Below are 13,984 nucleotides of genomic sequence, written 5' to 3' on the forward strand. Positions count from 1 at the left end.
TTTTTATATTTTCTCCAAGCCTTATACGTGGTGGGGGAGATGCCGGGGGTCTAATACACAACCAGTATATAATATATCCATGATACTGTCGAAATGCCTTTTCCCTTTTCGTTATAACCAGGTCAGATCTTAGAGGGAATAAGATTTTCATTGACAACATACAGTCAAACCTGTATATAAAGGACATGTCCCTTATGACCAGAGAAAACTGACCTTATATGAGAGATATCATTTGAATTACGATTCAAAATACGATGGTATTACTACAAAGGGACAAGTACATGTTGACCAGATAAGTCAGATATTTGCTCAATAGAGGTTTCTCTCTTTAGCAGGTTTTACTGTATTTGATATTTTTAACTCGTTTCGTCGGTTTTTCAAAGCTTGCGTTTTCTATTAAAATGTTTTGATAGAAAATTTGATACTCGAACATACTGAGTCAAGTCTTTTAAAAGGGAATTCAATTAAAAGACACAGAGAGAGGGGATAAAATATGATGTGGAAAAGGACAGACATCACCATAACAGAAAGTCAAACTTACATCCAGATTAAGCCAGAAGTATTCCCTCAAAACTTGACTGAACTCGGCCCGGGTGAATTTAAAAATCACCGGTACATACATGCATGTGAATTCTCTAACTCTAATTTATGAACCAATGTGAACGTTCCTTTGGGAACAGATAAACAACCGTGTAAACTAAAGAAGAAGAAAAAAACACTGAAAAATACAAAGTAGAACACAGTAAACTAAGGTAAGTTCACCGAAACTCCTTTAAAGAAATAAATGTCCTTTGTTTTTGTGTCGGTGGGTAGCTGTCTTATGCATACCTCAAATATCATTTCATTCAATTTGAAGTTGCTTCTTTGTAAGTTTTACGGGAGCCATCATGACTATTATTGGTGACCAAAGATTTGTCCCATTTGTCGATATCACAATTTGGCCATCCTTCCCCGTTCACGCCTTAAGTCAAAATATGAAGCAGAATTAGCTGTATATCTGTTGCATCCTTTTTTTCAGTTCGATGGAATACGTTTAACAAAGTCACACAACTGTATCATTAAAGAAGAGGACATCTTAACAGCAGAGCGTAAGGTTAAGGGATTAGGCTAGCTTTATTTTGTTCTTCCTGATGAGCTTCTTTGTGAAGTCTGTCTCAAGTGATTAAAGGAACAAGAAGCAAAGAAGAGCAGTTGGTTCCTATAATAATGCCGATTGTATCTTGAAAACTCTTCCTTCAGAATTAACAAATATGTTGTCACACAAGAAATAAAGCATCTTGATGCCAGTCCTCGAGATTTTTTTGTTTGAATCGGGAGTGTTTTGACAAAGTATGATTTTTCCTGGACTAAAACATGATATTTGTATCTACTTTGGCATTTTTTTTAATGGAACAAAGGGCTAATTTCTCCAATCATTTTTTTAGGTTTAGAATGGGGAATACTAGTGTAAAGGGTTTAGAGAAGTCATTTTTGTGTGTATACCGTTTCAGGAGGAAAGAGACTCCGATTGTATGCAGTTTAACAGATCTTTGAATATTTTGTAATATCTACATCTCCTCTCATACGAAATTCAAGAGCTTGCAGCTGCTACTCATGCTTTATAAAACGTCATTGGTGTATGAGCAAAAAAATTAACGAGCCAGGGTTTTTGTTAAAGAACGTCTCATCCTTTTTTCTCAATACGAACCAAGACCTAATAGATAAATATTCAGTGTCTACTTCACAAATAATACACGATGGTGTTGAGTTATAGATGCTGAAGTTGTGAATCTTTTTATTTCACTTTAGTTTCCCCGTTGTCTACTTGCTATAATGTTTCTTTTGGTTGTACGATTTTTTGACGTGACTCGGTATTTATGCATCCCGCCATCAGGTTTTTGTCTCTTTTTAACTTTGGCATTCCTGGTGCAGTTTGGTCTTGAGGTGCGATTCGGACACATAGGATTTTAACATTGTTGTTTCTATTTATTTTACCCATTTATCTTTATAATCTTTTATTGCAAAATTACATCCATAAAGGCCAAAGCAATACAAACAAACAATACAATTAAATACAATACAATGGAATACAATAGAACATATTTTAAGAAACAGTTCAATTAACAAAGGAGTAGGCCCAGTAAGACCCCTTTTTGGCCCCAAAATATAGCAGTTTTACAAAATTCTTTAAATGTAAATTTTTAGCTATTTGTTGAAAAGAAGAATACTTCTGTAACATAAATATGGGCTGTTTTTGATAATACAATGCACAAGTATCGGGTACTAACATCATTAAGTCATGCTAAATTACTGAAATCTTCAAAATTTTAGCATTTTGGTTAATTTTTAGACGGTTTCCGTCTGAAATGGAAGTGGCCGCATTTGTGTTCATTCTTAATATTTAAATGTAAGTTGTATATTTGATGATAATACATAACATATTTAAAAGTTGAGAATGAACACGGATGCGGCCACTTTCATTTTTGACAAAAACCATCTGAAAAGTGACATATTATGGCATATTTGATAGATTTTTCATATCTAAGCTTGAATTTGAGCGTCTTTAATGACTAAATCAGTTCAAATCTTTCACATAAACTAATTGAATCGACTGAAGAAGACACTTAAGTGTTTAAAAAGTGTCCAAAATCTTTCATCAAATGAACTTGAATTTTGAGGCCAAAATCGGCCCTTACCGGACCTACTCCTTTATGAAAAAAAACACAATTATAAAGTTGTCTGACATGGGTCTGACCCCTCAATTCTAAAGACTGCTTAATGAAGACTCCAATTTGCCAAACAAGTTCAGGGGTGGGGTTTATCTAGAACGTGTTTTAGTTTATTAAATGCATCAAGAAGTTGAAATAATGGTACGTAGTCTTTTAGATAAGCAAACAAATTTGAACGCAATGCTATGTTAATGTCACAATACAAAAAGAAATGAAATTCGTCATCTAGGACTCCACATTTTTTACATAATCGTTGTGCGCTTGGAATGTTTCTATATCTACCCAATGCAATGCCTAGAGAATGATCACTAAGTCTAAATTTTGACAGTAACTGCCTATGTATAAAATTATTGCAATTTAAATATTCCTCAGACTGACAATTAGTTTTGAATTTCCCATAAAGACAAAGTTTGGATGAGGAATCTAATTTTGAAAGATAATTTAAAGTAGTCTTTTCATATTCTTCTGAAACACACTTTTTAGTATTACATTTTAACCCTTTTGTTGATTGTTTAAAAGGTACATCAATATTGGAGTGATATTCTGGGTATTAACTTAATTTTTACTTTATCGAGAAAGTATATATTATATACAGTATGTACTATCTGAATATCCTTTTGGTATCTTTTGTCTTTTTTTCAATTTTTTGTTGGCGTCTTTGTTAGAATTATTTGTTTGATTTTTATAGTCAGTTGTTTTGTATATCTGTGATGTATGTCTACACAGTTTTGCATGGCTGCTGGATCCCAATTATGGTCCCTTTAACCTGGTATGTCTGTTTGGGTTTCTTACCCAATTTTGTCAATATAAGAGGGGGCAATACCTTTTTATGTTATATAAAAAAGAAGATGTGGTATGATTGCCAATGAGACAACTCTCCACAAGAGACCAAATGACACAGAAATTAACAACTATAGGTCACCATACGACCTTCAACAATGAGCAAAGCCCATACTGCACAGTCAGCTATAAAAGGCCCCGAAATGACAATGTAAAACAATTCAAACGAGAAAACTAACGACCTAATTTATGTACAAAAAATGAACGAAAAACAAATATGTAACACATAAACAAACGACAACCACTGAATTACAGGCTCCTGACTTTGGACAGGCACATACATACAGAATGTGGCGGGGTTAAACATGTTAGCGGGATCCCAACCCTCCCCCTAACCTGGGACAGTGGTGTAACAGTACAACATAAGAACGAACTATAAAAATCAGTTGGAAGAGGCTTAACTCATCAGATGGATAAAAATACAAATAGTACAATTACAAGTGGACGTGGCCGGGTACTTGTACATCCAAACAACAAAAAGACACTAAGTACAGATCTGAGAGTACTCGCAGTTACTGACAGCTAGTTCAAAGCCACTAACCACTAATAAAAAAAATCATGCACCTAGGACTAAATTATCAATCCGTACACATCCAACATCCAATGGATTTAGTGTAAAGACGTCATAAACAGTCAGAGAAAAACATGACCTTGTACAATGCCAAGATACAGGTATCGACAGATTGTAGATCCATGAATGTGTATATGTATATAACAATAATATTTAGTTTGCTTTTAATTTACTGATAACAAAATCAATATCAGTACCAATAAAAACAATATTTAATGATCTAATTACAGTGTTGAATTGATAACCTTTTAGAATAAGTTTATTTAAACGATCGATAAGTTTACCAGGATCGTTTCTAAATTTCTGGGCACGGTAAACAATATTGCCGTAAAAATGAGGATGTGCAATCCCGTTTGAAATAAGTTTTCTACAGGTACAACCAAACTTCAAAACCAAATCTTTATATCTGTGGAAGAATTTAGTAAAGGTTTTAAATAATTTGTGGTAACGAAATCCCTGGCTTAATAATTTACCAGTAGTACATAGATTACGTTCGTTAAAATCAAAAACGTCACAACAGACACGGGCATAGCGAACGAGTTGTGAAATATAAACACCGTAAGATGGTGCCAAAGGAACATCATCATCCAAAAAGTGAAAATTAACAATAGGGAACGAAAAAAACGTCCTTTTTGTCGTAAATTTTAGTGTGGAGTTTCCCGTGTAAAACCGAAATATCTAAATCTAGGAAAGGACAGTTGTTTCCGTTTAAATTTGATTTATTTAAAGTAAGTTTTTTTGGGTAAATTTCGGCAATATATTGAGAAAATTCTTGATTATTTAACGAAAAAATATCATCAAGATAACGGTAAGTGTTGTTGAATTTATCAATTAAGTGCAATTTAGACGGGTCTTTGCTGAGTTTGGTCATAAACTGTGATTCATAACAGTACAAAAACAAGTCTGCTATTAAAGGGGCGCAATTAGTGCCCATAGGAATACCTACAACCTGTCGATAAACTTTGCTGTCGAAACGTACATAAATATTATCAAGGAGAAAATTAACAGCTTCAATCATCTCATCACACCTCCAGTAAGTATATCTAGCATATTTACCTTTCTCATTAGAGAAGAAGGCTTTAAATGAGTTGCAGCAAATATATTTGCATTCAGATTTACCAAACGACCATTTAATTAAATAGTCAAATTTTTGTTTGATAAGATTGTGTGGAAGTGTAGTGTAAAGAGTAGAAAAGTCAAAACTGTCAACAGAATCAAAAGGACCATCAAAAGCACGTAATTTATCTAAAACATCGAAAGAATTTTTTACACTCCAAAAATAGTTAATTCCACTATTTTCATATGTTTTATTACAATAGTTTATGATAAGCTCTTTGATAGTAGTTAAGGAACTTGTTAAACGCACTGAAAGATAAGTGGTAGAAAGATTAACCTGTTTTGGGCTATTTCAAGGTGTTCTTAACTGTTTTTTGAAATATGTATAAACTGTTAACTGTTTTCAACCCACTGTTTGTTATCTGTTCTGTTAAAATTGGCAATGTTGTTTACTGTTTTATATGAAAATGGGATTCCTGTTATCTGTTACTTGACACTTAATATGTTCACTGTTTTTGACATAATTTGTCTCTGTTAACTGTTTTTCCGAAAAAAAAATGAAAATTATCAGTACTTAGAGAGGTCCTCATGCCATCCATCCTCTACTTCCAGAGGCATAATTAAGGAGAAATTCTTCGCTTTAGTGATGTTCGACCGATCCTGTAGATTTGCAAACACATTATTATGTGTTATTTCCTGAACGCCTTATTAAAAGGGGATATAAAGAAAATGAAATTAAAACTGTTATACAGGAGGTGAATGCAAAACAAAGAAATGGCACATTAATGGTTAAACCCAAACCTGTATTACAGTCGCATCACTTAGTATTCTCCGCAGTATTTTCAAGACAGAAAACACACTTAAAGAACAATATTTTATGACACTGGGATAAATAAAAGTTGACAAAGAGGCAAAACTTTTATTTGATAAAAGACCTCTTTTCGCTTTCCGTAGGCATAACAACTTGAAAGACACAGTAACATCTGCAAGTCTTGGTAATTAATATGTTGCAAATTATGAAAATATATTCTATACCATTTTTGTTAAATTAATAAACATGGACAGAAAAGAAAGAGTATAGAAAAGTATTAGTCAAACAGATCACGAGGTGTCGAGCGCCTTATAAAAATTACAGTATTTAAAGATTAAGGGTCACCATGCAAAGGCTTGGGCTCTTGACGATGGACATGGTCAATTATTTTATTCTAATTGGTCTAAATAGATGTTCGAAACCCCTTGTGGTCTATGGAGTTAGGGTGCTGGGATAGGATTTGACAACGATTTATTGAAATAATAAAGCATACATTAATGTTATCAATGAATTCTATTTAAAACTATTATACACGTAATAATTCAAGAAAAACACAATAGAGTACTAATCTTTGGATTCTTTCAGTTAAACAATGCATTTCTAACAGCCAACCGACAGGAAAATGTTCAGAAATATATATTCAGGCCATGCAACTTGACACTGACTTTAAATATGGCTACAGTCAAAATATTGTTTAAAAATAATCAATTTTGAAGTCATGAATGACTATTTTTGAGAGCAGGGAGGCCCTGAAAAATGACTTAAAATTTGATAAATCTCTTTTCGGGTGGGGGGCTTCGCCCCCCTGGACCCCCTACCAGGGCAAAGACCTACTGGGGGCCTTATGCGGCCCCAGACCCCTCGCCAAAATGATTTTGCCTGCTTTTCTGAAATTATTTTCTCTTATTCCAAAACTTAATGAAAACACTAAGGTGCTTGGAAAGAGTGAGCATTTCCTGCTTTTTGCAAGACACCCACTGTTTTGTTTTGAAAATTCCTCAAATTCGGATAGATAAATCAAATACCTTAACATTGTTTGATTTTTTAATATGGTTGTTAAGTGTTATTGAAGTTTTTACACCACTGTTATCTGTTATTCAGTTAAAATTGGTGATAACTTTTTTAATATGGTTGTTAAGTGTTATTGAAGTTTTTACACCACTGTTATCTGTTATTCAGTTAAAATTGGTGATAACTGTTATCAGCATTTTATGTTTGTTGTTAACTGTTATTGCCAAAATCGAGGTGTTGTTAAAATGTTAACGGACCCCCTATTGCCCCACCCCACATATAACTGAACTATAAACAACTGTCATACAAGTTGGAGGTTTAGCTAGCTATAAAACCAGGCTTAACCCAGCATATTTTTTTTGGAAATGCCTGTACCAAGTCAGGAATATGGCAGTTGTTTTAACTTGTTCTGTTGTGTGATATTGTCAGTTTTTAAGGAGTTCTCCTTTTTGAATTTGCCTTGGAGTTCTGTATTTTTTGTTATACTTTTTTGAGTAGGAAGCCTCACAGCAAATCTGAAGCCAGCTTTAATTACTGATATAATTGATGTAAACAAAATTGAGAATGAAAACGGGGAATACGTCAAAAAGGCAACAACCTGACAAAAGAGCAGAAAACAGCCCAAGGCCACCAATGGGTCTTCAACACAGCAAGAAAATCCCGCTTCCGTCAGGTGACCCCTAAACAATAATGTATACTAGTTCAGCGAAAATGGACGTCACACTAAACTCCGAACATATAAATGAACCAAAATTAAAAAAAAAAAACATACAAGACTTACAAAGTCCAGAGGTTCCTGGATTGGGACAGACACAAAAATGTAGCTGGTTAAACATGTTTTGTGAGATCTCAACCCTACCCCCTATACCTCTAGGCAATGTGGAATAAACAAACACACAGCAATACGCACAGTAAAATCCTGTTTAAAAGAAGTCCGAGTAATAGTTTGGAAAGAGGTTTCGTTGAGAATTTGGTATACCCAACAATATGACGTTCATATCAATCGATATACTTACAGGATTGATAAGATCCAGAACTTCTCAGATTGATTGATTGTTTTAACGCCACTTACAACACTGTTGTGCTATTTCGAGGCAGTCAGTTTTTATTGGTGGAGGATGCCGGAGTGCCTGGAGAGAACCACCGGAAATTCTCAGATAAGATACAAGGACACATATTTTATTTAATGTGTATTGATACACAGCCATGTCCGGCGAGTTACTATATTCCACATACACATATATCAGATTGACGGACTTAACATACAGTGGTAGCTGAACGTCAACATTGATTCTTCCATAGCTGCTTACATAAAATTGTAATTATATGTTACTTAAAACATCATATATTTACCCTGCTTTTAGTAATATTTAAATGTAATGTGCATAATTCATGGGAAGGAATTTTCGTATGTTCGACCTATAAATACTCTGTCTTATTAGAATCGAACATCATGCTCTATGCACATTTTAACATGGGTAGGCATTATATTTGTTGATATTTTACACCTCGTGACATGAAGGAATTATTTCTCAAACAATAGTCCAAAGGAAGACGTGTCACACTACCCATACAAATTATTCCAACTGCTAGTTCAAAATGCTTTGTTCATGGGGAGAATCAGCAAATATCAATGTTCAAGTCTTTAGATTGAACTCCAGACTTCCTGCCTTATTGGTGAATATGCTACCACAAGGCAATTTAAAATTGCTTTGATGCAAAAACCAATAGAAAGAAGAAACTCATTTTATAGAAAAATGCCATCTTTATTGAAAAAGGCATGCAGATATAAGTACATTATAAATTTCTTATGAAATATCAAAATGAGACTTTAATATGGTACAACTTTTCTTTTTATCTAAATACATTAATTACTTAGGTAATCCTTAAACCTGTTCAAATCTAGAAATACAAATTCTCCTCATATGGCCAAATTTATTATACACAAAAAAACTCTTTAAAATTTGTATCATCTGAACGAATACCTTATGAATTCCTAATCTTCTTATTCTATGACTTAAAACTCTTTGCAAAGTATTTTATGCAACATGGCATTTTTTCATAGAAATAAAATAACTAAAATTTCTAAAATGCTAAAATTACTATAAAAATTGTTTTTCTTATTCATCAAACCAATATCTATTTACAACCTTCTACTGAAACTCACAACTGATAGAGTTATTTTGTATAAAAAAGAATCTGAAAGACAAAAGAAGTGTTGATAGAAATATTAACACGAAAAGAGAAAAAATCAGATTAAGTATAATAATCAAAATTAATTTTTATCCTTATTATACCAAGAAAATTATTCATATACAAACTGAAACTATCAAGAGAAAAAGATAACCATCCAATCTCAAAGTTTTAAGAATACAATATCACTTCCTATATCATAGAATATACTGTCATACGTAATTAAAAAGTCCTGTATCGCCTTAATGAATTTGAACCAGTCAAAACTTAATTTTGTATCTGGTCCAAAAAAACGAACAATGACAACGGACCAGTTATTGTTAAAATTAATAAAATCACTTGTATAATTTAAAACATACACCTGTACAATAATGGATAAAACATAAAAAAAAAAGTATAATTTAAATCAGTACATGTCACCATGGCAACAAAATAATAATTTGTGGTCTTTTTTTTTTTTACATCTTTTTCTGATTGATATATGATGCTGATATGTATGAAGAAATGAAATGTGATGTAAATGTGAGTTTAATGAGAAAAAAAAAGAACTTTGTTCCGTTATTGACATTATGATTTCCAAGTAACCATGGTAACTTGTGTATACATGTAATTTGATTGTGTTATAGTCTATATAATGGAAATTAAATAACTAATTTTAAATAACATTTAATTCAGACAGCACATACAGTTTTATTCTAATTCTAAAATTCATTTACAAAAAAAATATCATCAGGCACAATATTCTCAGATCTTTATCAGTAACATGCTTGTTCAGGTCACCTGGATGTTTTATTTACATTTGTTCCAGCACTAATGTGCTTTTTCACAGATCACTATCATCCAATGTTGTTCACTTGTTGATGTTTTTCCTAAAATCTGTGTCAATCAAATTTCTTATTCATCAAAAACAATTAGTTTATTTACAAATCTGTATCGTACCACGAATGGCTACCATCATGTTGAGGGGGCAGTGTTGATTCTATGTTCTCAAAATTTAAATCTGGTCCAGAATGAGACTGTGGGCCCAAGTCAGGGATGTTGTCCAATGGACCATAATTGCTGCCATGTTGACTTCCAATATCTAGGCCTTGCATGGAATCAATGGGAAGTTGAGGATCATAACCTTAAATGAAAGAGAAAAAAATCATCACAATGCTGAATAAAAACTAAATTAATCCAAATACCTCACCAACAGCAATTCTTTTAAACAATTTGTCAAATTTACACAAGTCAATGTGATCTTGTGAAGTTCTGACCAGATGTATTTGGTTCTAAGTGTTATAAAATGTTCTAGACCTCAGTTCTGAAACGATCCTAATTTCATTAACTGGTATGATTTCAGTTACCTCCCTTACAATGTTAATGCTTCAAATATTGAATAACTTTTTCTTTTGCTTGTTTTTATCTTTATACATGTAGCATAAAGCTCTAGATTTTTTAGTTTGTGTTTTTTTTCTCCATGCACCTGTCTTTATGATGAGTATGGTTAATATATTGACCTCAGAGTTCATTACGATATTTATGACAGATTGAAGTTGATATAACAGTACACTTCACATCATATGAACTTGATGACTTCCAATTGCATAAACATGCTCACTAGAATGTAAAATGTAATTTTTCAGTACAAAAGCGTCTCTTTTTCTCCAAGACATTGAACGTTCAAGTTGATGATTTATTGCGAAAGAAAAGAAACCTTTCCACAGTTTCTCTTTGTCAAGATATTTAAGATTTTGCAAGTTCACTTGTCCCATTGTATATAATTTAGTATTTTGGTTTATTAAATATATGTGTACTAATATAAATCATGTTTAATTGTACTCAAATAGGGCAATACCATTTTTGTCCAACAAATTAATAAGTGCATCTCTTTTGTCTCCAATGACCTAGAATTCTACACTGTTGCTTGCTTGCTGTCTAACACTCCCATTTAATCTAATATACATTTTTCCTGCTGAAGTAATACTTGTCATGTATAAAGCTGTGTACATATTTATATAAAACAAGGACCATAACACTGCATAAAATCATCAGACCATAACAAAATTTGAACTTGGTCTGTAACTTGTTATGATAAAACTATATACTAATTATCAAATCAATATCTTCAAGTATGACGAAAAAAAAGTGGAAACTGATTCTTTGAGTGAATTTTCTAAGTCCAAGGACCATAACTCTACATACAATTATCAGACCGGAACAAAATTCGAACTTGTTCTGTAACTTGTCATGATAAAACAATATATCAAATATCAAATCAATATCTTCAAGCACGAAGAAAAAAAGTGTGGAAAACTGATTTGCCGGACTGACGGATGGACAGACAGACGGAGTTCAAACCTAAAGTCACCTTCGACTTAGTCAGTAGGGGACTGATAATTAAATTTTTTTAAATATTCTATCGTCTGTATGACCCTTGACCTTACCTCCTCTCATGTCGCCTCCACTATGCATGCTGCCTTGACTACCATGGTGTTGTGGTGGTTGATACATCTGATCCCTGTAGGATTCGTCCTGTCCGAAACCTCCGGCCACATCATCAAATCCTGGTGGCTGAAAAAAGAAAACGAAAATTGCATTTAAAAAATAAAATAAAAAAGATTTCAGCTTCTTTTCTAAAATAAAACAAATAATCAAGTTCTTTTGATGCATGAAATTTAAAAAAAATAACTTTTCCTAATTCAAAAAAAAATTTCAGAACATTTTTCAATAAAGTTTTTCCTTGCAATTTTTTTCATTTTCAATAGTATTTCATATAGACCATTTCAATTTATAAGTTTTAAATGATTAGTGAATTCTGTCCTATTTTATTAAGACTGCAGCACAGTACATGTTAACAACTAACCTCAGACCATGGCATATTCTGGTCTCCCCTGAACAGGGAACTGGTCAGTTCTACAGACAGACGTTTCTTGTAATCTTGTGGTTTATCTTCAGACATCCTGAACAAAACAGCTGCTGCATATGTTGCTGCAATAAAAGTACAAAGGTAAGCAACTGAGTTTAATTATTATTATCACTGTCATGAGGGAGAGAGGGTAGGAATGGGTGCAGTCTCGAAATAAAAATAAACACTGAATTTAAATATCCAAAAGAAATAAGGCAGTCTTTTCCAGATCTCGAAAAGTGAGTCATTAATTCCCTTTCTTAAAGTGTAAATACCGAATTCCTGGAACAATTAAGGCCCAATCCCTTTGTTCTGAAAAACATCCTTCTGTTGCTTTCAACATCTAATACAGACCAGTGATAGAATAGAAATTCTGTTCTAGTGTAGCACAAGTAAAATGTTATTTTGAAATTATGAAAAACCTATAAAATTTGTATGGTATTTTTATACAATAGCCAAAACCATTCTAACATGTTTTTATAAAATGGCTATTTTTTTCTTCTTGTTAATCACTTCGATGCTTAAGAATTAATACTTTAGTATGTCAAGAAACATAGAGAAATTCAATATAACCAAGAATTGAATTTTATGAGAGCAATGTTTTATGTTTCATATCACAATATGACGTTAATAAACAATGAAACAACAACAATACTTATGTTTTGTGAAGGTTACACAATATGTCATATAACTTATCGTATTACACTCAGGCCCTCATCGCAGAAAATCATAAACAAAAAGTTGTTATAAAAATCCAAAATGCAAACATGTGCATGGCAAACATTAGTATAAAAGTTGAGCATAATGATAATGTTCAATACATGATGATAAGCAGTACATTTTATATAAACATATGATGATTCCTTGTTTTACAAGGTATGATTTCATGTCATAGATTAAAAATAATGTACTTCATGGTTTTACCTGGAAATAATGATTACTTATGGTTCAAATTTTTTCGAGATCTGGGAAAGAATGCTTTATTTTTCATAAATATTAATTTATTAATTCAAACCCTTGTTTTTAAAAGCAGAAACAAATGATAAATTTATTCAAACCCTTGTTTTTTTTCTAATGTGGAGATTCTTCCAAAATTAAAATGTGTGTCATTTGTAAATCTACTTACCAACTCCTTCATTTCTGGAGTGTAAGAGTTCAGTAAGAGGAGCAGTGGCGCCCTCTTGTTCAATGAGCTCAGCTCCTTCCTTATCAGCTGCCAGCTCACATAGTACTCCAGCTGCTACTCTCTGTATGTTCTCAATAGGTGAATACAACAGCTGAAAAACAAGACAGTAATGTTTACCATTCTTATGTATCAAACATTTCTTTTAAGAAAACTTCATTCCAATAGGTATGTTAATAGTTGTCATCTTGCAATTACAATTAAAGCTTTTTTTTACATCTTTTATTCATATAAATTATTGTGGAATAATATTTTGGGGGTCCTTTTCAGCCAAATTTTAAAGGGGGTGCCATGAAAGGAGAAACACATGATTTTTGGTCCCATCTTGTCTGTCAAGTTGTGAAAGTTAACTTTCAGAAATTGCCTGAACAAAGAACATCCACGACAACTGAAAATCTGGACGTTTTTTAGGGTAAAATCCTTACCTGTACAAACAGTGGTATACATGACAACCCTCTAATGACAGCTCTGTTGTGTCCTTCTCTGGCCAAAATGTGGAGAGCTCCTACTGTACCTTCAACAATGTCCTCCATACGTACACCATCAACATAGCCGGATCCCTGGCCATTTGAGGAAATGGATGCTCTCTGACGAAAAATATATTGTCATGTTATTTAAAGTTTACAGTTATAACAGTACCTTGTTTCAGGTGGAAAGATGTATAAACATTTATATACTTTTATTTAATATATAAATTATTAACAATTTAATATGCTACAATCCT

The 13,984-nt window shown here is 32.7% G+C and overlaps 1 protein-coding gene across 2 annotated transcripts in view; it reads right to left on the reverse strand.

The window, feature by feature from the left end:
* Window positions 1-8,742: 8,742 nt before the first annotated feature.
* Window positions 8,743-13,984, reverse strand: part of LOC127718335 (catenin beta-like) — a 36,601-nt gene continuing 31,359 nt past the window's right edge. For both annotated transcript variants that reach the window (XM_052224331.1, XM_052224332.1), the window contains exons 12-16: window positions 13,686-13,847; window positions 13,204-13,354; window positions 12,036-12,160; window positions 11,617-11,743; window positions 8,743-10,313 (exon numbers count right to left, since the gene is read on the reverse strand). In XM_052224331.1, coding sequence (XP_052080291.1) covers window positions 10,111-10,313; window positions 11,617-11,743; window positions 12,036-12,160; window positions 13,204-13,354; window positions 13,686-13,847 — 768 coding nt within the window. In that variant the 3' untranslated portion in view covers window positions 8,743-10,110. The remainder of the gene's footprint in view (window positions 10,314-11,616; window positions 11,744-12,035; window positions 12,161-13,203; window positions 13,355-13,685; window positions 13,848-13,984) is intronic.

The sequence above is a fragment of the Mytilus californianus genome, unplaced genomic scaffold, assembly GCF_021869535.1.
Source record: "Mytilus californianus isolate M0D057914Y unplaced genomic scaffold, xbMytCali1.0.p SCAF_10, whole genome shotgun sequence".
NCBI classification, from domain to species: domain Eukaryota; kingdom Metazoa; phylum Mollusca; class Bivalvia; order Mytilida; family Mytilidae; genus Mytilus; species Mytilus californianus.